The following is a 25,139-nucleotide window of genomic DNA, read 5'->3' as shown; positions in this document are numbered from 1 at the left end:
AACAAATGTAGTAAAATTTATGAAAGCGCTTTGATATAAGGATATCATTAATCATGTAAGAAAGAATTATTATGTTTTGGGTCTTGCATTATTTCAGAAATACTGCTCGCTCAGGGTTGTTGTCATGAAATGAGGAAGTAAGCTGCAGTAGATGGAATTCTAAATAACAGAGTGGTTACTGTAAATAAAGCACACTTGCTGAATTTGCTTACAATAGCCTCCTGAAGACCCAGACTTACTTTTGTCTAATCCTGTCTAGAATTCCTTTATTTATTTATTTATTTATTTATTTATTTATTTATTTATTTATTTTTGGCTGTGTTGGGTCTTCGTTTCTGTGCGAGGGCTTTCTCTAGTTGTGGCAAGCGGGGGCCACTCTTCATCGCGGTGCGCGGGCCTCTCACTATCGCGGCCTCTCTTGTTGCGGAGCACAGGCTCCAGTCGCGCAGGCTCAGTAGTTGTGGCTCACGGGCCCAGTTGCTCCGCGGCATGTGGGATCTTCCCAGACCAGGGCTCCAACCCGTGTCCCCTGCATTGGCAGGCAGATTCTCAACCACTGCGCCACCAGGGAAGCCCCCTGTCTGGAATTTCTAACAACCAATCTCCTTAATATACTTATTCACCTAACTTTACCATCAAATGGCTCTAACAAGTGTCTGTCACTTGTAAGTCCAGGTTGAGGTATAGCTAAAGAGAAGAGGTTAGCTATATACAGTCCCTGCTGCGTTCTTTTGCAATAATTTTCTATTAACATACCAGGTAGGTGTGAGTGACTAGTCAAAGGAGCATCATTTAAGGCAGATATTCTCTTCCGGGTAAGCAAAATAAGTCTTTTTTTTTTTTTAACTGATAATTGATCATTATTGATTAGAACTGTTTCACTGTGCCTATATAATTAAGTAAAACCAGTTATTATAATCTATAATTTTATCATCTCATAAAAGGGGAAAAGTACACATAAAATGAGATATTCTTTCACTTTTATCACTAAACTCACATTTTTGGTTTTTTTTTTTTTTCCTCCCTGTGTGTGTCCTCTCAAACTTATGCTAAGATTTGATTGATTGGCCCTTTAGGAGAGATTTTTCTGAGAATTTATTTGCAGTCTTTGTCCAATTTTATTTTATTTTTTGATCACAAAAGTATTATTATACATGACATTGCAGTTTGTGTGTCCTCAGCTCCCTCTTTTTTCATGTCCAACCAGTCAGAACTTCCCTGTTATTGCTCCTCATCAATGCAAAAAGAAAGAAAACTAACATTATGCTCTGCTATGCTTTCTCACTTAATCCCGTTGAAAACAATGCCAAGAATTAGTCACTGATGAGGACATGTGGGCATGAAATTGTCAAATTTACCATTATGTAGTTAGTACATTGCAGACCTTGGATTTGCACTGAGGTTTGACTGCAAACCCCATCATACTATTATACTACTTATTTCTATCCTGCTGGGGGTCTCTTTTAGTACTCACACTGTTTTGGACTGAAAATCCAAATTTCCTTTCAAATCTGTATCATTTAAATCACAAATACGTAGTATGAATACCATAAGTGCTAAAATATTAAGTCACAATGCAACTTCAAATTAATGAGGTACTTTAGTATTTGATAGTTCTTTTATACACATTACCTCCTGTGCAATAGTACAAGATGAATCTTTTTTTTTAAATGAGGAAGTCAAGGTTTAGAGGGGTAACTGACTTGTGGGAGATGGAACAATGACGTTTGTGACAGAATGTGAACCTTGGTTTTCTGGCTCCAAGTCTAGAATAGCTGCACTATTCTACTATGTTCAAAGTGTTCTGTTGAGGAAACATCTGTAGCTTTTCTTCCTGGGGAGCAGAACTTCAGAGGAAGGACAACAAAAATCTCAGTGACTTTTGACAGTGGTTTCCTTCCACTAAGGATTTCAAGAGTTGTCCTCCCCCATTTCCTTTCTATTTTCCAGTGAAGGTCTACAGTGGTTTATAGTCCCTGTGGCAGGTATTTGAGCTTTTTTTTGTCCTGGAGATATGCTTCTCCTCTCCCCTTACTTCCTTATGGCCTCATTCAATGAGAAGTTCAAGCACAATTTGCAGTGTGGCTGCAGAAACCTTGTTGCTAACTGGAGAGCAGCTGAGCCTAACTGTTGCAAAAACCAATCCCACTGGCTGCTATCACTGCCAAAGTGGGGAAGGCTCTTTGTCCACTCATTCACCTTTATCGGAGCTCTTGCTGTTCTTGGGTAACTTTTTCTCTCAATTTCCTTAGTTTTCTTGTGACATTATCCATGTCTAAGTTCCTTTCCTTAGTGTGTAGGGACCTGAGGGCTTTGCTCTTGGCTGGGTTTCTGAAGGCTGGCACTGAGTCTGATAAGAACATGCGGCTTCACAAAGGAAAAGATTGTCGAGCAAAGGGGAAACAAAACAGAATCTTGGAGAAAGTGAAGTTGTGAGTCGAGTAGTCCAAACAAAGAATTCTTTAAATAGGGTGAGAGTGTGTTTCATGGGAGAAAATCAGATGCAAGGCCAAGAGGCCAGGATAATGGTGAGGAGAAAGGCAAGGGCCAGCTTAAAAGTGCCTACAAAGACAGAGGGTGAGGAATTTTATTCAGGCATCCAGGATAGATAAGAACCTTTTAAAATATTCCAGGGGGCGCAACCTTCATTATAATCCCCTTACTCTTCACTTGAGAATAGCAATTCCGAGTGAGATGGAGAGGATGGAGCTTCAAGTCAGGTTGGACACTCCATTGAGAAATTTGGGAAAAATTACCCTGAGCTCAGTCAAAGGACATTTTGGGACATTTGAACAATACGACCAGGACTTACACTTAAAAATATTAATTTTCAATCCACCACAAACAATTATCCCAGTGCCACAGGGGCAGTTCTCTACCTTCCTAGCCATTCTATTTCCCACTACCTAGTAGTTGAGTTCAAGTCTGACACGTATCCTGCAACTCCCTGTTCTTCTTAAACTATTTTCATTTATCTCCGCTGACTCTTGTAGGCATCTGAGGTTATGTTCCCACTCTAGAGGCATAAACAAACTTTGCTCCCACACCTTTCCTTTTCACTTAGGAATCTCAATTCCAGTGCCCCAACACTTCAATTAACCCCCAAATAATTCCTCTCCTTCTTCCAAGATTCCTGGGGTATCTTCCTGGAACACTTATCATGTTTCTAAACCAATAAACTATTAAACAACTCTACAGACATTAAGTAACATGATATATATCATCACATGAGTCAGTACATGATTAATTTCCAAATGTGTGCCAAAAACTGTAAGTTAGGAGAGTGAAGTTAGAAATGACTGACTTTTTAAAAAGGGAAAATGTATATTTTCTTTTTTCTTTTCCTTTTATAACTGGCAAATCTAAAATCATGTTGTTTGGAGGTGTGAAAGTCTATTATGCAACACTTGAGTTGTTTATTTAAACAATTCAGTTTGTTATACTTAAAATATATACTTGTCTTATTGAAAAACTCTGGAGGAAAGGAGTCCCCTTGCCCTCATACTCTTGTTTTTCTTTTGAAGAAGTTGGGAAGCAAAAGGACAAAAGCCTAGAGAAAACAACTTGAATTTTTCTCTTTTTATCCAAAGAATTTACATGTCTAGTCAAGGAACATAGAGACTGGTCCTGGGGAAATTTCCTGGGGGAATTGCCTTTGAGGGATGGGGAAAATTTACAAAGGGGAGTAGAATTGGAGGGACAGTTTGCCTTGTCAGAGAAAAGTGTGCATATGAACACAAACACAGCAATGTGAAATGTTGTAACAGAGGTTTTTGAGTCAGAGATGGGCAAACATAGAAGCTTTAGGTGATAAGGATCTTATTTTCCCTTTAAAAATACTCCAATCTAGATGAAAAGTAAGTGCAATATATAATTTTTTCCTTTTGATAAATTCTTTCTCCAATTAAGACATATTTATCAATCTACTCAACAAATATTTACAGAAAACTTTCCCTATGTGACGAATATACAGGGTATGTTCTCAACAAAGACAAGTGCAAAGGAACCATTTACATATACATTTATGAGCCAAAAATTAAGACAGAAATTTGAACACAGAACTGCTCTTGAAAATCCAGAGCAGACAGCTGTAAGTATAATGTAAGTATAATACGTAGATTTAGGCAAAAATGAGAAGGATCCATTTACCTCAGAAAACAGAGTTGCATCAAGCTTCCCTCAGAGATGGTATTGACAGAACCATAAGACTAACAATATGGCCCAAGGAATAAGCTATAGGAATCATCTCACTTAAAATTAAAAAAAACACCGACACTGGATGCCAAGTAAAACACAAGCACTTCTCATATAATAGAAGCTCAATAAACATTTATTGAATGGAGGAATAAATGAATCAGAGTCATTATGAAACATATAACAGTTGTCCTTGTTTGGCAGTAAATATAACATTTGATGGCACAAAAAATGGACATCTGGTTCCCACATCAAATTTCATTATTTCCAAACGGTATGAAGAAAAAACAAAACTCTAACAATCTAGAAAATGAACTAAGATTGCCCTCCTAAGAGTTTAAACAACATTGGTAGTTGGCAATGACCTATTCCTTAAATTTCATGGCGGTGGATTTCATGTTTATTATATTACTCTTTATTCCTTATAAAGCCTTTCTTAATAAATTAGTTTTAAATAAATAAAAACAAATTTTATGAACTAACAAAACAAACCTCATTATTTTGTCCCCTACCAAAGTGTAAGGTCTGTAGTGTCAGGGAGGAATTGAAGCTGAAGCTGGCAAGGAGTGAGCAGACAAACCTCTCAAAACCCTCCTATGAGGAAGGTCTAGGAGTGTCATGGAGTCCATTCTGCTGGCATTTGGGAGGATTTTACTAACCAGCTCATTTCTCCATTTTTCTATCCATAATGAAGTTTTGTAAAACAGTCTGAACATATGATAAAATACTTTTTTTTGAATGCCCCTTAGGACCCAAGACACCAATATGACTCTACGGAAGTTATTATGGAGCCACTTTAATGCAACATATATCTGCCATTGAATGCAGTACTGGGAAGCACAGAGTCTACAGTAAGGAAATGATCCTTTCTCAACCTTTAAAACAGCTATTAGTGAGCTAGATCTGAATTCCATGTCAAAATATCCTATAGTTTGTTCAGAGTTTGACTGAGTCAGCTATAGTCCATTAACCTGCTGGCACCTTCTCTAGAAGGAATGATGAGGAAGCTCAGCATTGTCTTCCAAGGAATGAAAAACTACTCCAGATCTAAAATGTTCCTAATCAATGACAAATTTAAAAGAATTTCAGGGATGCAGAAGTGGCCTTCATCCCAAGACTGCCCAGAAGTCACCCTGGAAGAAAAATATAGTGCCTTAATTGTTCACACTTATTTAAAATTAGGCATGCAAACATACTTGAATGTTATTTTTAATTTAAATTTATAATAGCTTAAATATATTCTTAAAAACAGAATTCAGCTAACATGATACTTAATGGTGAGAAACTAGAAACTTCCCTGCTAAGATCAGGAACAAAGCAAGAATGTCCCCTCTCACCACTCTTTTTCAAGATTTTACTGGAAGTCCTAGCTAATGCAGAAAGACCATATATATATATATATATATATAGAGAGAGAGAGAGAGAGAGAGAGAGAAGAAATAAAACTGTTTTCGTTAGCAGATGCCATATGTGGACAATTCGACAGAATTGGCAAAAATATTCCTGGGTCTAAGAAGTGATTATAACAAGGTTGCAGGTAAAGATTAATATACAAAAGTCAATCACTTTCCTATTTACCAGCAATGAACAAGTGGAATTTGAAATGAATAACACAATGCCATTTCCATTATTACCTCCCAAAATGAAATACTTATGTATAAATCTAACAAAATATGTACAAGATCTATATGGGGAAAACTACAAAACTCTGATGAAAGAAATCTAAGAACTAAATAAATGGAGAGATACTCCATGTGCATGCATAGACTTATTATTGTCAAGATGTTTGTGCTTCTCAACTTAATCTATAGATTCAACATAATCCTAATTAAAATCCCAGCAAGTTATTTTGTGGGCAGCAACAAATGGTTTCTAAAGTTTATTGGCAAAAGACCCAAAATAGTCCAGACAATATTGAAGGAGAAGAACAAAGTCAGAGGACCAACATTACCCAACTTCAAGACTTAACTATAAAGCTACAGGAATCAATACAGTGTGGTATTGGTGAAAGAATAGACAAATAGAACAATGGAACAGAATAGAGATCCCCAAAGTAGGCCCCATAAATATAGTCAACTCATTTTTGACAAAGGAGCAAAGGCAACACAATGGGGCAAAGAATAGAGACACAGATCTTTTACCCTTCAGAGAAATGAACTCAAAATGGATCTTGAATTTAAATATAAAATGCAAAACTATAAAAAGCCCAAGAAAATAACATAAGAGAAAAATTTAAGTGATCTTGAGCATGGTGATGACTTTTTAGATACAACATCAAAGGCATGATACACTAAAGAAAGAATTGATAAGCTGGTCTTCATTAAAATAAAAAGTCTCTGCTCTTCATAGGACACAGTCAAGAGAATGAGAAGACAAGCCACAGACTGGGAGAAAATATTTGCAAAATGCATGTCTGATAAAGGACTGTTATCCAAAATATAAAATGAACTCTTAAAACTCAACAATCAGGCTACAACCCAGTTTTTTAAAAGGCCAAAGACCTGAACAGACAACTCACCAAAGAAGATACACAGGTGGCAAATAAGCACATGTGTAAACAATGAGCTACCACTGTACACTTATTAGAATGGCCAGAATCCAAACACTAACAATACCAGTCCTGGCACGGACACAGAGCAACAGGAACTCTCATTCATTTCTGGTGCGAATGTAAAATGCTACAGCCACTTTGGAAGACAGTTTTGCAGTTCCTTACAAAACTGAACACTCTGTTAATCATATGATCCGCAGTTGCACTCCTTCGTTATTTACCCAAAAGAATTGAAAACTTATGTCTGCACAAAAACCTTGCACAGGGATGTTTATAGCAGCTTTATTTATAATTGACAAAACTTGGAAGTAACCATGATGTCCTTGGTGAATGAAAAAACAAACCGTGGTCCATCCAGACGATGGAATATCATGCAATACTAGAAAGAAGTGAGCTATCAAGCCACAAAAAGACATAGATGAAATTAAATGTATGTTACCAAGTAAAAGAAGTCAATATGAAAAGGTAACACATTGTATGATTTAAACTAAATGACATTCTGGAAAGGCAAATCTATGAAGAGAATAAAGGACTAGTGATTGCCAGGGGTTGGGGGGAAAGAAAGGATGAGCTGGCAGAGTACATAGGAGTTTTAGGGCGTGAAACTATTCTATATGATACTATAACAGTGGATACACATCACTGTACATTTGTTGAAACCCATAGAAGGTACAACACCAAGAGTGAACCCTAATGTGTAGTATGGACTTTGGGTAATAATGTAGGTTCTTTGATTGTAACAAATGTACCACTCTGGTGCAGGATGTTGATACTGGGTGAGGCTGTATCTGGGGAGTGTGCAAGGAGTATTGGGAAACTTCATTTTTACTCTACTCAATTTTACTGTGAACCTAAAACTAAAGTCTATTTTTAAAAAAACAGTAAAAAGTAAAGTCTATTAAAAAATAGAGTTAAACATTTGCCGAACCTGAAACACCTCTAAGAAACCTCCAGTCATCTGAAACACACCAAGTGAGACTTTCCTTGATTTGATAAATAATAATATCATCAATAACCATAATATAGTTAACATAGATTGAGCACACACCTCTTGAGAAAATTAACTAAATCTTTGCAAACATTATCTTCTTTGTTCCTCATTGCAAACTTATGGGCCAAGTATTATCTTTAACTCTTTTTACTTATAAGGAAAAAGATGTATAAAGATCAGTGTGTTGCTTGAGGTCACAGAGCTAGTAAATAGAAGAGACAGAGCCAATCCAAGGCTCTTGCATACCAACCTGGCGTTCTCTTCTTCTGTGGGATCGAGCAGGACCTAGGACACCAGTATGAAAAAAAAGGACTGAGTACAGAGTCCATCTGTGCCTTTATTTTATTTATTTATTTATTTTTAAATTTATTTTGGCTGTGCCAGGTCTTAGGTCTCAGGTCTCTTGTGGCACGCGGGATCTTTAGTTGTGGCATGCGGTATCTTTTTTTTTTTTAGTTGCAGCATGCGGACTTCCTAGTTGTGACATGTGGACTCTTAGTTGCGGCATGCATGCAGGATCTAGTTCCCTGACCAGGAATCGAACCCGGGCCCCCTGCGTTGGGAGCACGGAGTCTTACCCACTGGACCACCAGGGAAGTCCTCATCTGTGCCTTTAAAAAGCTTTGCTTTATGAGTTTTCCAGAAAGCTGCCTGTTCCTCTCTTTTGAGCCCCTAAGGACAATGGCAAAAGGCCTCTTTCTTGTGCAGAAGGTGGAAAGCAAAACCTGAAGGGTCTTCTCTGCCCCTTGGGTGAACTAAAGCAGAAAATGCTGAAGAAGCCATTGAAAGAGCATTCTCGCATTTCCTGTTCTCCACTCAGGCGTCCACGCATGTTCTCCGAGTGGCTCTTATGTGAAGATACGGTTCTGGACACTGGAAGTATAGGAGTGGACAAGAGAGAGGAGGTTCATATTTGAGGTAGAGGAAACAGCAAATATGGACAAAATCCCTGAGCTGAAACCCAGCAGACGCCTGCCAGCAGCCAAGCTCCGTGTGCTTCAACCCTGGTGAAGCTGTGTGAAGTCACTGCAGGAGAAGGCGCTGGCAGGAGGAGGAGTTTGGGGCAGCCCGGGAAGGTGAGCAGCAGGGCAGAAGTCTACCGGGTTTACATTTTATTGCATCCAAACATGCTTCTCCTGATCTGCTTTCCTGTCTGTTTCTGCCCATTCACGCCCACGTGTTGACCTCAGTGCAGATGGAGATCCTGTACCTACAAGCGGAGGAGGTCTGGCTTGGTAGCACTGCCTGCCAGGAAAGCTTATTATGTTCAAAAGTGAGGCAAGGGGAAGGAGGGACAATTGAGCTCTGTTTCCTGAGTCACAGAACAGGCACCAGGCTCTGCTGAAAAGGCACAAATCACAGCCTTGTTTTCCAACCAGGCACTGCCCACCAAAACTTCTTCAGGGCGAAGAGTTCTGGAAGGAACCAGTCAGATTCATTTTTACCGTATCAAGTATGTGTGTGTGTTTTGGAAGTGGGAGCCATTTGGAGAGGGTTTTTTTAGCTGCCCCTTGCATAGTTTTCCAGTGAAGGGGTTTTGGCATCTACCTTCCTAGGGATCCCTAATACATTCTCTCTGCTCCACTGAGAATGAAATTCTATGGTCCTCTGAACACTGTTGCTTCTCTCTCTTGCTCAGGCTCTTTCTGTTCTGGCTGTCTTTCAAATTCCTTATTTTCAGCCTCAGAGTCACTTTTATCAAAAAGATTTTTTGGATCCATCCCAGAGTGACATTAGTTGGCATTTTTTTAAATCTCATAGAAGCTTTTGTGTGTAGGAAACAATACTTACAGTAGCCTGTGTTCTCAGCGATGTTGCATCTTCTACAGTTATAAATTGAAAACCCTGCTCTTCTTAAACTGTTAAACACAATTGCAAAAAACATTTCATATAATGGATTTCCTCAAGAATTGCAAGCCACTAAGAAAGCAGACATGCAAACCCCATAAACAAAACCTTCCTAAACACATAAACAACTATAATAAAGCTAATAATAACAAAAACTTATACAGATGATCCTTGAACAACACGGGTTTGAACTGCATGAGTCTACTTATATGCGGATTCTTTTTCCAGTAAATACACGCTACAGTACTACATGGCTGGTTGAACCCATGGATGCAGAACTGTGGATAAAGAGAAGGAGGGGAGGCGGGCAGCTCCCCTAATCCCCTTGTTGTTCAGTGGTCAACTGTACATTTACATGATTCTCATAAGCATTCCAACATCTTAAAGCCTAAACTCATAAATTTAGTAAATCAGATTATCTTAAGAATTGAAAATTGACTACAAACATAAATGGGTAAAATCCCCTAAGTGTTCCAGTAAAAATCATTTGTCTACTATGTTAGTTTCTCCTAAGTATCTTTAATATAAAGCATATACAAAGCAGTAAAATGATTTTTTTTAACTTGATATATTTGCATTAAAATAAATTTTTGCAGAAAACATCATATTTAGTTTTTCATCATCTATGTATTTATTTTTTGTACAGTCTTAGGTCTGCAAAGTCATTTATTTAACTAAGTAGAACAGAATCATGATTCCAGGCCCACCATAGTAGCTGAAATTATTTACTCAGAGTCCTCGGTCAGGGGTTTGATACCAATGCTATGGATTGGGGTTATTGGTCATTGGTCAAGGAATTAAAACTTGGAAGATGTAAACCAGCACAAAACACATCCCAAGAAGATTCAGCTCAGGTTTACAGGGTAAGTCTCTTCAAGGGTTCTGCTATGTCAGTGGAGAACCCACTAGTATATCAATTTAGTGTATCATGTAAGTCCTGGTCCTCTTTTCAGTGTCACCTTTACCCAAATTTTATCATATTTACTTACAACATTTTATTACATGATTTAGATGAGTACTGTAACACATACCCAGATTTCAATCTCTCTGCTTTCTGATGGGAATAAATACAGTTGTGCAATATTGTATATTTTATTGGTTTAACAACCACCACTATTTAAGTTGGGCAAAGCAAGAAATGAGGACATAAATGGAGTAAAATTCAATGAAACTATGCATATTAGCTTCCTACAACTACTGTAATAAAGTACCACAAACTGAATTGTTTATTTTCTCACAGTTCTGGAGGTTAGAAGTCCAAAATCAAGGTGTCAACAAGGCCATGCTCTCTCTGACACCTGTAGGGAAGAATTCTTTCTTGTCTCTTCTCTTCCTAGCTTCTGATGACTTGCTAGTAATCTTTGGCATTCCATGACTTACAGATGCATTACTCTAATCCTTTGTCTTCATGTGGAGTTCTCCCTGTGTCTCTGTTTCTTCACATGGTATTCTTTTTATAAGGATATTAATCATATTAAATTAGAGGCCCACACTACTTCAGCATGACCCCATCTTAACTTAACTAGTTGTATCTTCAATGACTCTATTTCTATCTAAATTCACATTCTGAAGAACCAGGGGTTAGGACTTCAATATATCTTTTTTTTCTTTTTGGAAGACACAATTCAATCTATAACACCCTGTAGAATCAATGGATTGTAGATCCTGGTCATGTGAAGCAGAGTTTATCAATCTTGGCACTATTGACAGTTTGGACTGGATAATCCTTTGCTGTGGAGGGCTGTCATGTGCATTGTCTGATGTTTAGCAGATGACCTCTACCTGGTGGATTCCAGAAGCACCCTCTTAGTTGTGACAACCATAAATGTTTCCAGACATTTCCAATGTCTCCTGGGGGTTGGAGGTTAGAGGTCAAAATTGCTCTCATTTGAGAACCACAGATAAAGGATAGCTGGAGTTGGAGTACTTGAGGATAAAAACAGGAAAAATAGGAGGTTGTCTTATGGCGGTGGGAAGTGTGAAATGTGAAAAGGAGGTCATGAAGGGTAGCAGTTTTGTAATAACAGAGATTAGGCTATCATCATAGGAGTGAATGCCTGAAGAAGGGTGAGAACTAGATTAGTGTAGGGGAGGAGGCCAGGGAATGAAAGAATCATCTACGTACATATTGATATAATCAATAATTATGACAGAAGTAGTTTTGGAGCCAGTGACAGACAGGAATTAAAATCTTCAAGGAATGAGGGGTAGTGACCTGGGAAAAGAAATAATTGTAAGAAGGAGGAGAGCTTAGTAAATTATCTGCTGATTTGAGACCTAACGAAGGGGCTTTTCATGGAATCAGAAAGGAAAATGACCTAGAGGTGGCAACAAGGAGCAAAAAAGATACCTCCCCACACCATAGCCCAGTCCAGTGGTACAAGGAAAGCAAAACCAAGGCAGAGGACTTCAGGGGAGCACTGTTCTCAAAAGGGCACCAGGTTCAGTTAGTGCAGGAGACAAAAAGGAAACCTTTAGAAAAAGTTTGAAGATGTAGGGGAGTTTGCTGATGACTGGTCATATGTTCCAGGGAACAGAGTTGAAGGATTTTAGGAGTTGCAGATTGGTGGGAGGCATGGTCAGGAAAGGGAATTCACAGCACCTTATAAAGATTTGTGTCTGAAAGAATGAGCACTTTTCTAGGAATTAATGTTGGGCTTCTAAGTCTCTCTCATGGCTTAGGTACCAGAAAAATAACTTTCAGTATCTTAGAAAGAAATAATGGTTTTAGAATGGCATGAAGCCTTTGAGTAAATATAGAATGAAACACTCACCCCCCTCAAAAAATACCTGTTATATTTTACATTATCTTCTATAAATTTATTCTATAATTTCTTTATGGCAATGGCAACTCCAAAGGAATTACCAGAATAGTTCTGTCAAAGTGGCTCAAAAAGGGACCAGGAGGGGAGCAAAAACATGAAGTAGAAGAAGTTTGCTTTTTGTGACCAACCCTTCACCCCCAAAACCTCAAAAAGACCCTAGATATTCTTATGCTATATGTTGGACTCTGGACCATCAGCGGAGCACTCAACTCAGACCCTAACTTCTCCAAGCCCTCAGGCTTCCATGCCCCAAATATATCTGCCAATAGTCTGTGTCATATCACCTTCAGGTAGTGGCTCTTAACTTTTTAGAGGATCACAAACCCATTTGGGATTCTAATGAAAGCTATGGAACTTTTTCTCAGATGTCAGCATTCAATCACATGTTTGAAAGGTATTTACAGAAAACTCAATCTGTGGAAAGCACTATATTCAGGGTTAGAGACACAATATTACACAATACAGATACCCTTTCTTGCACTCACAGAGCTTATGTTCTAGAAGGGTGGTCAGACATTAAATAGCAGCTTATACAATTAATTATTCACTTTGGTTGAAATACTGGTTCAAGGAGAGGATATATGGGGCACAGTGAAGAGGTGTGAATATCTGAACTAGTTTGGAGGGGGCAGTTCTGGAAGGTTTTTTTAAGGAAATTTTATCAGCTGATAGCTGAAGATTCAGTAGAATTTAGCCAGTCAATTGGAGTGGTGATGTTAAGGTGGGGAAAACTCATTGAAGAGCAGATTGAAGAGCATGTATCAAGGTCCTGAGACAAAAGGAAAAAAAATGAAAGATGAACGAGTGTAATGATGGTCCTGAGTCTTCTCCTCACCCTTTATCTTCTCCTTTGCTCAATTGGTTTGAAGCTCCTTTTACTAAAACATAGATTGGGGATACCTGGCAGAGCATCATATCTGTGCAACCATCTCCCTGAAGTTGATTTCATCTGATGCTTTCTACACTTGGAGAGGCACAGACTTTCTTACAGGCAAACATGCCTTCTTTATATTATTATGACCTCCTTCTTTGGGTCACTAGCCTGCCTGAAGACACAAAACCCACATAATTACAGTTAGGCTTAAAGTCAACTAAATAATTTTCCCTGTGACCAACCCTTCTATTGCCACACTCCTTGAATCTGCTTCAATTAATAGAATGTGGTGGAAATGACATGTGCCAGTTCCAAGCCTAGGCCTGTGTACTTCCGTTTGCTTTCTCTTGTACCTTTTCTAATTGCTACAGGAACATGCCCAAGATAGCCTGCTGGAGGATGAGAGACATATGGAGTAGAACCAAGGTTTCCTGGGTGACTGTCAACTGACTCTCAGACATGTGAGCAAGCCTAGCCAAGAACTGTAAAGCTGTCCAGCCAACCATGATGAATCCATGTGCAATACAAAATGGTCATACACCCTGATATTTGATGGTGGTTTGCAACATAATCATGGCATTAGATATCTGGCACAGTCAACTTGGCCAAAGAGAGTCGGGCAAAATGGTATGATAAGTGCTGATCCTATTATAGATCTTAGGTTATATTCTAAGAGCCATAGAAAGCCATTGGAATATGTAAATCAGAGGGATGTCATAATCAGAATCTAGAAAGACTCCTTGGGTACATTTGTAGGGAATGGATTGGCAATATTTCAGACAAGTGACGATAATGTCTAGAATAAAGGTAGTAGTGGTGGAGATGCAGAGATGTATATTTTATTTTTAGGATGTAACAGTAATAGGACTTTGAGTAATTGGATATGGGAACAGATGAAGAGAGAAGTGTCAAGCATGCCTGCCAGATTCTGGTTGATATGCCTGGATGGATGATGCTATCTATTGTGATAGGAAAAACTAGAGGAGGATGAGGTAGGTCTGGGAAAGACCAGAGTTCAGTTGTGGACCTGTTCAATTTGAGTCTCCTGTAAGGTAGAGATGTTGGTAAGCAGTTGCATACATTTATCTGAAGCTCAGAGGAGAGGTCTGGGTTAAAAGTAGTAATTTTGGAGTTGTTAGTGTATTGATCATAGTTGAAGCCACGAACATGGATGAGGTCATACAGGGAAAGAGTATAGAGTGAGAAAATGACAGGTTCTATATCCAAGCTTTCAAGAACTGCAAAATTAAAAAGGTTAGGTACAGGAGGATGGGCTGGAAAGATAAAGAGGAAAATCAAGAGCACATAATATCACAGATGATAATGGAAGAGAGAGTTTAAAGAAAGAGAGTCTAATGTGAGATACTGTGAGAAGTGGTAAGAAATATTCCTTGAATGTAGTGATATGGAGGTCACCAGAATCCTTCCAAAAAGCAAAACTTTGCTAACAATTTCAAGAGGGTGGTAGAGGTATCCCATCACATACCCCTGAAACCCAGTTTAAAAACTCCTACCTGTGTCTTCCTAAAAGCCATCTAATCAGATAACCTAATTGGATTCAAAGTATTAATTCTTTACTATCTCAAAGACAGGGGAAAAGTTTTAGTTGACTTTAAGGCCAACTGCAATTATGTGAGTTTTGTGTCTTCAGGTAGGCTAGTGGCCCAAAGAAAGAGGTCATAATAATATAAAGAAGGCATATTTGCTTGTAAGAAGGTCTGTGCCTCTCCAAGTGTAGAAAGCATCAGGTGAATCAACTTCAGGGAGATGGTTGCACAGATATGATGCTCTGCCAGGTATTCCCAATCTATTTTCCAAGCACGGTCAACATTGGCTTCCTCCTGCCTTGGAAACAAATCTTCCTGTTTGGACTTAACTGTATTATTCTTAACCCAAACAGAGATAATGGATGATGATCTGAATACAACTTGGGTATTCCTGAGAAGTGATTCCAGAAAACTATAGTCAGAAGTATGGAAATCTGACTCCCACTTCCATGCAATGGACTCTTTCCCTCCTGACCCTTCAACTGCTGAACTATTACTCCAGTTGCCAGAGGCCAGGAATTTTATAATTCTGTCCCTCACACTCTTGAGCAATTCTAATAATTAGAAAGTTCATCCTTTCACTTTCTCCCAGTTGGTTCTAGTTCTGTTCTCTGGATCTTTGTATTATTTTCCTGGGGCTGTTATAACAAATTACAATACATTTTGTAGCTTAAAACCACATAAATTGATTCTCTCACAGTTCTGGAGGCTAGAAGTCCAAAATCAAGGCTGCCCACAGAGCTACACTTCCTCCAAAGGCTTTGTGGGCAGTCTGTTATTTGCCTATTCTAGCTTTTGGTGGCTCCAGGCATTCCTTGGCTTATTGTCACATTACTCTGATCTCTGCTTCCATGGTCAAACTGCCTTCTCCTCTCCTCTATATGTGTCTTATGAAGACACTCTTCATTAGATTTAGGGCATGCTGAGATAATCCAGGATGATCTCATCTCAAGGTCCTTATCTTAAATTATGCCTGCACAGACCTATTTTCAAATAATATCACATTCTTAGGTTCTAGGGACTAAGATGTGGACCTCATTTTCTTACAGAAGAATGAAGTAGACTGTTTCACAGCACCAAAGGCTGGATTTTAAGTATTAATTCCTGGAGAAATTCTTCAAGTTTTGATTAAAACCACTTCAAAAATTTATATCATATCACATTTTTTTAATCTAATTATGTCATTTTGCCAGTTTATAACTGGAAAAATTACTTAGCCTTCCTAAGCCTCCAGGATTTTTGTTGTAGCTGTAATTGTTGTTTTTGTTGTTGTTGTTGTCAAATAGGATAATGATACCCTTTCATAGGGTTGTTGTGAATATTAAATGACATAATATATGAAGAGCAATCAGCACTATGCCTGCCAAAATATCACACTGCTCAATAAATGTTAGTTGTTATTATTATTCTTTTATAGTACTTTGAAGCTTTTAATGTGTAACCAGTGATTCATCTGATTTAATACTTATAATCCCACAGTTAAGTAGGTATTATGTCAGGAGACCTAGACTCGGCAAGATATTACCCTAATATTAGTTTAAAGATAATTTTTATTTGTCCCTTCTCTTCCCCAAAGTGACTTCAAGCAGTTTCAAAATATATATGTGTATATATATAAATATATACTTAAAAAGCAGTAAATTTGGAAAATCAACCAAGTGAAAGGTAAGTATTCATATCAACCATAATGGTAGATTCAATTCCATCAATTGAGTGTCATATTTGTCTCTTACAAGAATGTTAGCAGTGGCTCTGGCTCTTCTGGATGGTGGAATAATGGGTTAATTTTTTTATGTCTCTCCTTCCCCTGTTTTTACTCTCCCGTACTTTATAATTTTTCTATAATGAACATGTATTTATTTATTATTTTTGTAATCAGAAAGAAGCTTCTTAACTGAATGTTAAGAATGTTAATGTCAAGGGAAGAGGGGAAAAAGCCAGTCACTTATATAGTAAAATCAGAAAGGAGGGAGTGTGTCAATTCCTTCAGGAAAATAAGTTTTTCTAGTATTGTTTTTACTTGGAATACTAATCAGTATAATGTACTTTGAACTCAGCATAATTTCTCAGCAAATACATTGACAATGCCCACGGATGCTTCTTGCAGCATTGATCAAAAAGAGCAGGAGGTGTACGTGATTCTGTAATGGACTAAGATTATGTGGTCCTTAGACAATTACTCCTAAAGATCACTGTGAAGTGAGCCCAAGAGTGAGTAGAAAGGCATCACTCCTGGATCTGGTTCATCAGCACTGAGTTTGAAAATGTGCCCAGAGCTGGCTATAACAGCTTGGAGTATCTGGGGATGATAAATATGTGTTTAAAGTTTTGCAATAATATTGTGTATAGTATAACTCCAGAAATGATGAAATACCTGGTCTAGATGGGTGGCCCTTAGCCTGTAGCCACTTTAAACTAAGAGCAGGAACACTCTAGTCATTGAGGAAGACAGTGACACTACCAGAAGGTGTGAAGTAAGTATCACTCCAACTGTATCATCTGCAACAGTGCACCCTTTGATAAAGCACTGGAGGTCAAGAGAGTCATCTCAACTGGTCAAAGAATCTATTGCAAAGCTCTCTGCCATGTATCCTGATCATGCTGATTTTCTTTTGAATCCAAAAGTAAATCCTGCCTGATTACCCAAATTGTCAGTGCCTGATCTTCCTGTCAACTCTTTCCTATTATGACCTTTGTCAAGAGAGTGATTGTAAAATCATTTTAACACCTGAGCTTTGATGGAAGATTGACAGCAGAGAATTTGGGATTATATTTCCATTGATAAAGATCTAGAGTAATGGAATTCAAGGTTGTTGACTGAGGAAAGATTTTATTTGGAAGCCAGATGAAAATGCGGCAGAGATAAATAGACTGAGAAAATAGAGGTGATAATCGTATTCTTGCTCAGAGGAAAGTCTTCGCTCGAGTAGCCCATTAGTAGCAAAGTTGGAACACAGTTCTTTTTTTTTAAATTTGATTTATGAGATTTTCAAATATATACAAAAGTAGAGAGTAGAGTATAAAGAACCTCAATTTCCACAGTGGTCAACATATGGCCAATCTTATTCTCTATCATCCATATCCAAGATATCGTATCATTACACATGTAATGATGTGGAATCAAAGTATAAATTAAATTATAATAAATACATTTGTAAATTTTATTTCCCATTCATGACAGTACTTCATGTAATTTCACAAGTTGTTTTTAAATACATGCAGGTAGGTTTATTTTGTCTGTCCTTAAGTTTTAAATTTCTCCAGGAAAAGAATTTTTTTCCATGCCTCCCTCTGCAACTATCTCTCAGGACCCAGGACAGTTGGGTGGTTGAAACAGTGCTTCATAAATGCTACCCACTGCAAGATACATGCTACTGTTCTGATCACCGTAAACACAGCTAACAGAATATTGATAAAATAGCAAAGATAAATGCAGTGTTGCTCTCTAACAGCTATATGGTTAGAAAATTATTATATATTTAATTGGTATAAAAGCCAATTATCACAAACTTCATCTAATGACATCATCACCTCTATTCCATTTCTTTGTTCAAGAAACCAAGTCAAACACGAACCCCAAGCCTGTGAAATCACTTTTTTTCTTTCTCTTCATCTTTTCACCATTTTTGTAATGTTCCCTTTAATATGTTTTGCTTTTGAAACCTGATGAGTGGAAATTCATTCAAGTTTGACTTTATAAGTGTTAGCTTTGTAAGTGATTCTTGGGGCTTTTTAAATTTTTGTTTTTAATCTGATATATCTGGAAACTTTCTCCTCCCTAACCAAGAATGTGCTTGCTGTCTCTCTCTCTCTCTCTCTCTCTCTCTCTTGCATCAAGATCCACCCCGCCCCTCAAAATTACCTTTGCTGAAAACAATCAAAACTATTCCAGTCAAGGGAAAGAATTTTCCAGAATTTAAGCATCAAGTCAAAACTACATATTATCTATCAAACCAGATGTTTACCTGTTCACTGCCAAAGAAGCTGGAGGTACATCAAAAACCAGTGACGGGAACAGCTTTGAACCTCATGCAGAAGGAGGCAGTTCAGGAAAGTTTGGGGTTCCAGTAAGCCCTGTGGGCCTGCAGATATATTTAAACTTAGGAAATGGTTTTTCTTGGCTAACCAGATTATGGCAGGCCGTGTAAGAGTCTTTTATCTGTAACTACATGGGGAGTTTCTGCTGCCTGGTCTTTTCCTGTGTCCTGGTAAAGTCTTGCGTGATTTTAGTGAGTCACTTGGCATGCTGAGGCCTGTTTCCTTATCTCTGAAATCTCTTCATTCTGACTTTCTATAATTCTAACTCAGTCTCTTTCAATGCCTCTTGGCATGCAACAGGAAGTATCAGCTTACCCAGGGGCATAAGTGTCAGTCAATTCCTGAGGTGTCAGGAATTGTTGCTGATCTTTATTTACATAAGTTGGTGGCTTCTGATGACACTTTGAGGGTAGGACCTAGTCAAATCAAATACAACTTGGTAGGCCTAGAGTTCCCTCAAAGAATACAGTCTCTCTTTCCAAGGGATTTGTAAATTAAAGTTAGCTCTAAGACAAGGTGGAGAAAAGCATCTCCTTTCCCCAAGTGGTTCCAACCAAGCATGGGCAGCTGCAGAACTAGCTTAGTCTCTCTGAAACTCAATGGGACAAGTGAAAAAGGGGAATAAAATTCTAAGCTATCTTTGAGCTATATTTCACAAACACTGGCCTAGGCCAGAGCTACCTACCCCTGAAGGTATCAGTGTGCTTCCATCCAACTGGTCACTGTTGCTGAAATTTTAGTGCTTCCTCATGTTTTTTAACTAAGAACCACCGGGTTTACTAATAAATACATTACATAAGAGCATTTAATTAAAGACAGCATCTGACTTATTTTTACATGAGATATTTACAATATTGTCTTTGATTTATAAGAAGGGAAACCAATGTGTGTACAAGTTAAGGGAATTATATACAAAGCTAAACAGCAATGATAGATCCAGAATCATGTGGTATTTGAAATGCATCATCCGAGCAGCTGGTCTTCAGTGTCTTTTGCTGTTGGACTAGAAAGTGAAAGCTACTTCCAGAAAAACACAACTCTCCTTTTGAGTTCTAACTCTTTGAGTTGAGTGCTCCACTCTCTAGGCTAATATGATTTAGTTGAAAAGTACCTAAGTATCTGTTGAATTCTCTGGAACCTTTCAAATTCTGGTAAGGTCCTTCTATCATGACATATTATCAAATCTGGTAAAGCAACATAATTCTAGGGAGAGCTTTCAGCAGTATCAATTTTTGCATCCTCTTTAAGTGTTTGGAGAGCTCTCTGCCATCTCTTATGGCAGGGGGTGGCTGTTAATACTCTGGAGCAAGGTGGCAAAACTGTATTCAGAAGCTGATGCTCAATAGAAAGGACTTTAACTTTTGTGGGATTTTTTTTGGTTTTGGTTTTGTTTTTATAGGGTGCCGGCATGGTCGGGTTCTGGGAGGGCTCTCTTCCTGGTTTGCAGACAGCACCTTCTTGCTAACCAGGTTCGCTTTGCCCAACACTTAGCAAGCCAAATTGCTGAGACACCAACTTTTGTGTGTTTTATTCCTTTGGTCCTATCCTCAGCACAAGGAAAGGCCAAATCATCCTGGATGATGTAATAGGGTCCCTGCTTCTGTTGAAGCAAAGACCAGTAGGTTTTCTCTCTGTTCGGCCAGAAGGCAGCTCCCACTGCCAGCACTCCTATCTCCACCTCAGCCCCACATCCACTTCTGGACAAGGGTGGGGCTGACTGTGAGAAGGAACTGGGAAGGACATGAGGCCTGTGTTGTTTCAGTGGGGGTTTTGAGGTCACAGGGCAGACATGCCTCAGCACATAAACTTGCACATGTTGGGAGCTACACCGCTTCATACTTGAACCTTTACAGAAGACAGACTTGGTGCACACCCAATTTAAAATTGAGGACATGTAAATTCAGAGAGATTAAGTGACTGGTCCAAGATGAACACATTACTAAATATCAGGGATGGAACTTAAACCCCATTCTTTTGGTTCTAAATCCATTATGCTTGTCTCTATGCCTCATGACCAACAATTTCTAAAAGTCCTTTTCTACTCTCTAGTTCAATCATACTCTCCCACAGGGCAGGAGAGATGCTCCAGTACAAAACTGTTTGAACTACTACTCCCTCCCATAATGTATTGGCATAAAATTGATTTGTTCAAGAAATATTGCTTGACTGCTTATACTAGGTGCTAGGGAAAAGCAAGCAAGCAAGCCAACAGATTAAAAAACCTCTGCCCTTATGAAGCTTACAATCTATTGGAAAGAGACAGATAATAAAATAAACAAGTAAAGCATGTAGCATGCTAGATGGTGATGGATGCAAGGGAGAAAAATGAAGCAGGAGAGGGAGACAGAAAGGGTTTGTTGGGGAAAAGGCTTATGTGGCCACCTTTGGGAAGAACATTCCAGGCAGAGAGAAAAGTAAGTGCCAAGGTCCTGTGGTGGAAACCTGTCTGAATATTAGTGAAACAGCAAGGAGGCTAGTGTGGCTGACAGAGCATGAACAGGAGAAAGAGCAGCAGGAAGTGATTTCAGAGAGTATCAGGGAGCCCAATCATGTGCAGCCATATAGCCCATGTAAAGACCTTGGCTTCTCCTCTAAATAAGATGGGAAGCACTTGGAGATTTTGTGCAAAAGAATGACACGATTTGTCTTGACCTATATTTTAAAACAGATGCGAGAATAGACTAAAAAGGGGAGAAAGCAGAAGCAGGGAGATTAATTAGAAAACTGTGTCAACAATCTAGGAGAAAGATAATGATGGTTTGGTCCAGGTGGTAAGATTGGGGGTAAGAGTTGGATTCTAAATATATTGATAGAGCAAATAGGATATACTGACAAGTAGGATTTGGGATGAATGACAGTAAGAGTGGAGGGAACAGAGAGAGCACTGGGCAGGAAGTCTGGGATTCTGAGTTGCAGTTTTGGTCCCATGTCATATTTTCAGTGTTACCCAAAGAAAGTCACTGAAAAGCTTAAGGCTTCATTTTTCACACCTATAAAGATGGGCTTAAAAAACCTTCCCGACCTCACAAGGCTCAAATGAATATGATGTCTATGCAAAAGCTGGCTTGCTTACAATTGAATCACAGCTCTCTGTGACCCTGTCCAAGTTTATTAGCCTAAGTGACTGTGGTAGGGAGACTGAAGTCCTATCTGGAACATTTTGAGAGCAAATATAAAAAACAAAAACATTACAGTTGTGAAGAATTACTTTAGGAAACTTTAGTTTTAGAAAGTTAAATCTCTTTCTTGACGAGCTAAATAAACATAGAAGAAAGTTGGTCCAAGAAAACTATTTTAACCAAAGCCTCATAATCCCTAGTCATACTATGGGATTTTGTACTCTTTGAACTTGTATTTATCAATGTTACCTAGTTGGTGGTTAATAAATTCCAACTGCTCCCCCCAAATCTTCACCTTCAGTTTTACTTCTATTTAAGCACAAAAAACTTCTTCTGGTTTCCCTTGTCTCTGAGCTCATTTACCACCACCCTGGAAAGTCTCTAAATTTTTACTGCCAAGAAAACTTTGTGATTGAGTTATTCGAAATGACTCGAATGTTTACAACTTTCCCAACCTTGCTGAAGCATACAAAGCCCAAACTGTCTCTTTCCAATTCATAGATTTGGAAGAAACTCCCCTAATTGAAAGGTTCAGGATGAGTAAGGGGCAGTTGGTGAGCCCCTCCCAGGGGTGAGAGGGCAGGAGTCACAGGGCAAGACTGGTGCTACCCAGGGATCTGCCTTGTCAGACAGAGCCATGTGCTCTGAGTCACACCTTCCACATCCTCTCTTTGCTCTCTATGACCCTCTCAAGTCTTTCCCATCAAAACTTACCTATTCTAAGTCCAAGTCTCTCAATACCCTGCAAGGTAACTGATAAGCCATTTAATAAGGCAATTTAAGTTGAATTGCTAGTGAGGAAGAAGGAGTAGACCTAGGCCTCTCTGCACTTTAAGGGGAACTCCCAGAAAGATAATGGCCTAACTAAAATTATGGTGGAATGGTGGAATGCTTAGGCACTGTGAAGATAGCTGTTTCGTAAAGGAGAGCCTTTGGAAGAGACTCATGAAATCTCATAAGATGGTCTCCTTCTTTGCCTATACGTTAAGTGAGCAGTCCTCAAAATTGTCCTTGAGACCGTTTCCGGGGTTCCACAAAGTCAAAACTACTGTCATAATCACATCAATTCCTTATTTTCACTCTCTCACAAGTGTGCTGCGGAGCTTTCCAGAATCTACCTGATGTGTGATGTTGCTATCACTCTGATGACTAATGAAATGCATGCTTGTAGATTTTTGTTTTTAAAGTTTATCAGTTTTAATCTCAAATATGGTAAATATCAACAGACATAATTCGCTTTACAAGAAAGCTCTTTGGGGTCCTCAATAATGTTTTTACGTGTGTAAAGGGGTCCTGAGACCTTTAAATGTTTGAGAACTGCTGCTTTAAGTTACCCTGTCTGATCTGGCAGCTGAGATACCAGAAAAAACAGCAAAACCAGAAGCAGGATGATAATTCCTACTAAATTCAAAACTGTGTGAGCTAATCCATTTGCAAAGGTTGGTATCTAAAAGCAAAATCAGATTGACATCTATATACTAATATGTATAAAATAGATAACTAATAAGAGCCTGCTGTATAAAAATAAATAAATAAAATTAAATTTTAAAAAAAATTCCCAAACAAACAAACAAAAAAGCAAAATCAAAACAGCACATATAAGGAAGTACTCCAAAATTGACCGGGTCATATCAAAAGGACACAGGCACCAACATGAAGCAGCTTTCACTGGTCAGATCAAGAACATCTGATCTGTGACGCTGTGACAAATCAGAAATGCCAACAGCATCTTTTAGGGGGTAAGAGATAGAGGGGAGGATTTCACACACAGAGGAAAAATGTACAGATTATCATTAATGCCCACATTTTCCACATTCCCTACGAGAATATCATGAACCAAATATTTAGAGTTGACACTTTTAATTATTCAGTATATTAATACAAATATACGAAATAATACAGAATTAAATAACATACGAAAACCTTACTAAATATATAAATAATCAATTCAACAGGGAAAACAACTTAAGTTTTAGTTTTTAGTTCCTAGGTCACTGGATAGAGACAAGAAAGCAAAAGATACTGAAAAAGTCACCAACTTGGTCCTATGATTATTTAAAAGTTCAAAATTGTTCCACTAGTTAGAACCATGTGTTTACAACAAAGGGATTTGTACACCCATACATGCTTTCTCTGCTATTGTGAGAAGTTAACTCATGAGAAAAGAAGCTGGGAGAGACAAAACATTTGAATTAGCTGAATGCTATTCAGGAAACTTTCTAAATGCTGTATTTTCTAAATATGTCTTCATTATACTAGGCTGAATTTAGAATGACTAAAATAGGGCCGGGTCATATTATGAAACAAATGGATAAGAAATGCATGCCTTTTTAAAAATGCGAGCTGCTAAGACTAATAATATTTAGTCTGCTATAAAAACAGATAAGTAAAGTTAAGGTTGTCAATGTTACTTCACAATAAATTCAGTTCCACTTCCACTGTGGTAAATATCACAGAAGTACATGAAGAATAGCAGTGAAACTGAGGGTTCTAGAAAGACCAGTTATTAGCAAAACAGTAAGCAGGCAGTGGACTAGATACCAAGTGATGAGGAAATAGACTTACGGACCAAAGAAGAAGGGAAGAAGAGGTGGAATAGCCACAGAAAGGCAAAAGGTAGTCTCAGAAAAGTTCTTTGGTCCCTACCTTCCTGTATTCTTCTCTCTCTTTTTCATTTCTTTTCTCTTTGTTTATTCCTTTTTTTTCCCCTGGAATTACAACCAGTTTTAGAGCAGAATGGCAAATTATTTGGTCCAAATCCTTAATTTTCTGTATGCAAACGTGGAAGCTCATTGAGATAGTGATTAACATAGAGTTGCCACCAGTCGGAGTCCAAGTCAGCCTCTGAGCAGTGGCTCCTGATTCTAAGTCCAGTACCCTTTCAACAGCACAACACTGCATTGTTTTACAAAATCAAGTCCTACAACAGACCTGAGAGGTAAAATGACTTCCTCTTGGAACTCACAGAAGCATTGGGTAGCCTAGATGGCAGTAGAAAATCTTGAAATTCTTAGGCCTTTGACTCCAACTTCTTTTGCTCTTTTAGGTTCCTTGGAGAATGACCCTCTTTCTCCTGCTTGCCTCCTGAGTCAGATTCAAGTAGACCAGGGAATAACTTTCAGGGTTCTGTGTGACTCCTCTATGACTCTGGG

At 38.4% G+C, this 25,139-nt stretch overlaps 1 protein-coding gene across 4 annotated transcripts in view; it reads right to left on the bottom strand.

The window, feature by feature from the left end:
• Positions 1-4,309: 4,309 nt before the first annotated feature.
• CD200 (CD200 molecule) overlaps positions 4,310-25,139 on the bottom strand; it is a 39,167-nt gene continuing 18,337 nt past the window's right edge. The window contains exons 6-8 of one of the 4 annotated variants that reach the window (XR_014245373.1): positions 9,528-25,134; positions 7,987-8,021; positions 4,310-5,327 (exon numbers count right to left, since the gene is read on the bottom strand). Coding sequence is in view for 1 of the 4 variants with exons in the window: in XM_082394792.1 (XP_082250918.1) it covers positions 25,127-25,134 (8 nt within the window). In the remaining 3 variants the exon portion in view is untranslated. Of the gene's footprint in view, positions 25,135-25,139 lie in introns of all 4 variants that reach the window. The other 3 variants (XR_014245371.1, XR_014245372.1, XM_082394792.1) reach the window with 3 other exon arrangements.

This window comes from Balaenoptera borealis (genome assembly GCF_965194805.1).
Source record: "Balaenoptera borealis genome assembly, chromosome: 5".
In the NCBI taxonomy this organism is placed as follows: domain Eukaryota; kingdom Metazoa; phylum Chordata; class Mammalia; order Artiodactyla; family Balaenopteridae; genus Balaenoptera; species Balaenoptera borealis.
This window is presented reverse-complemented; position numbering and strand designations above follow the sequence as displayed.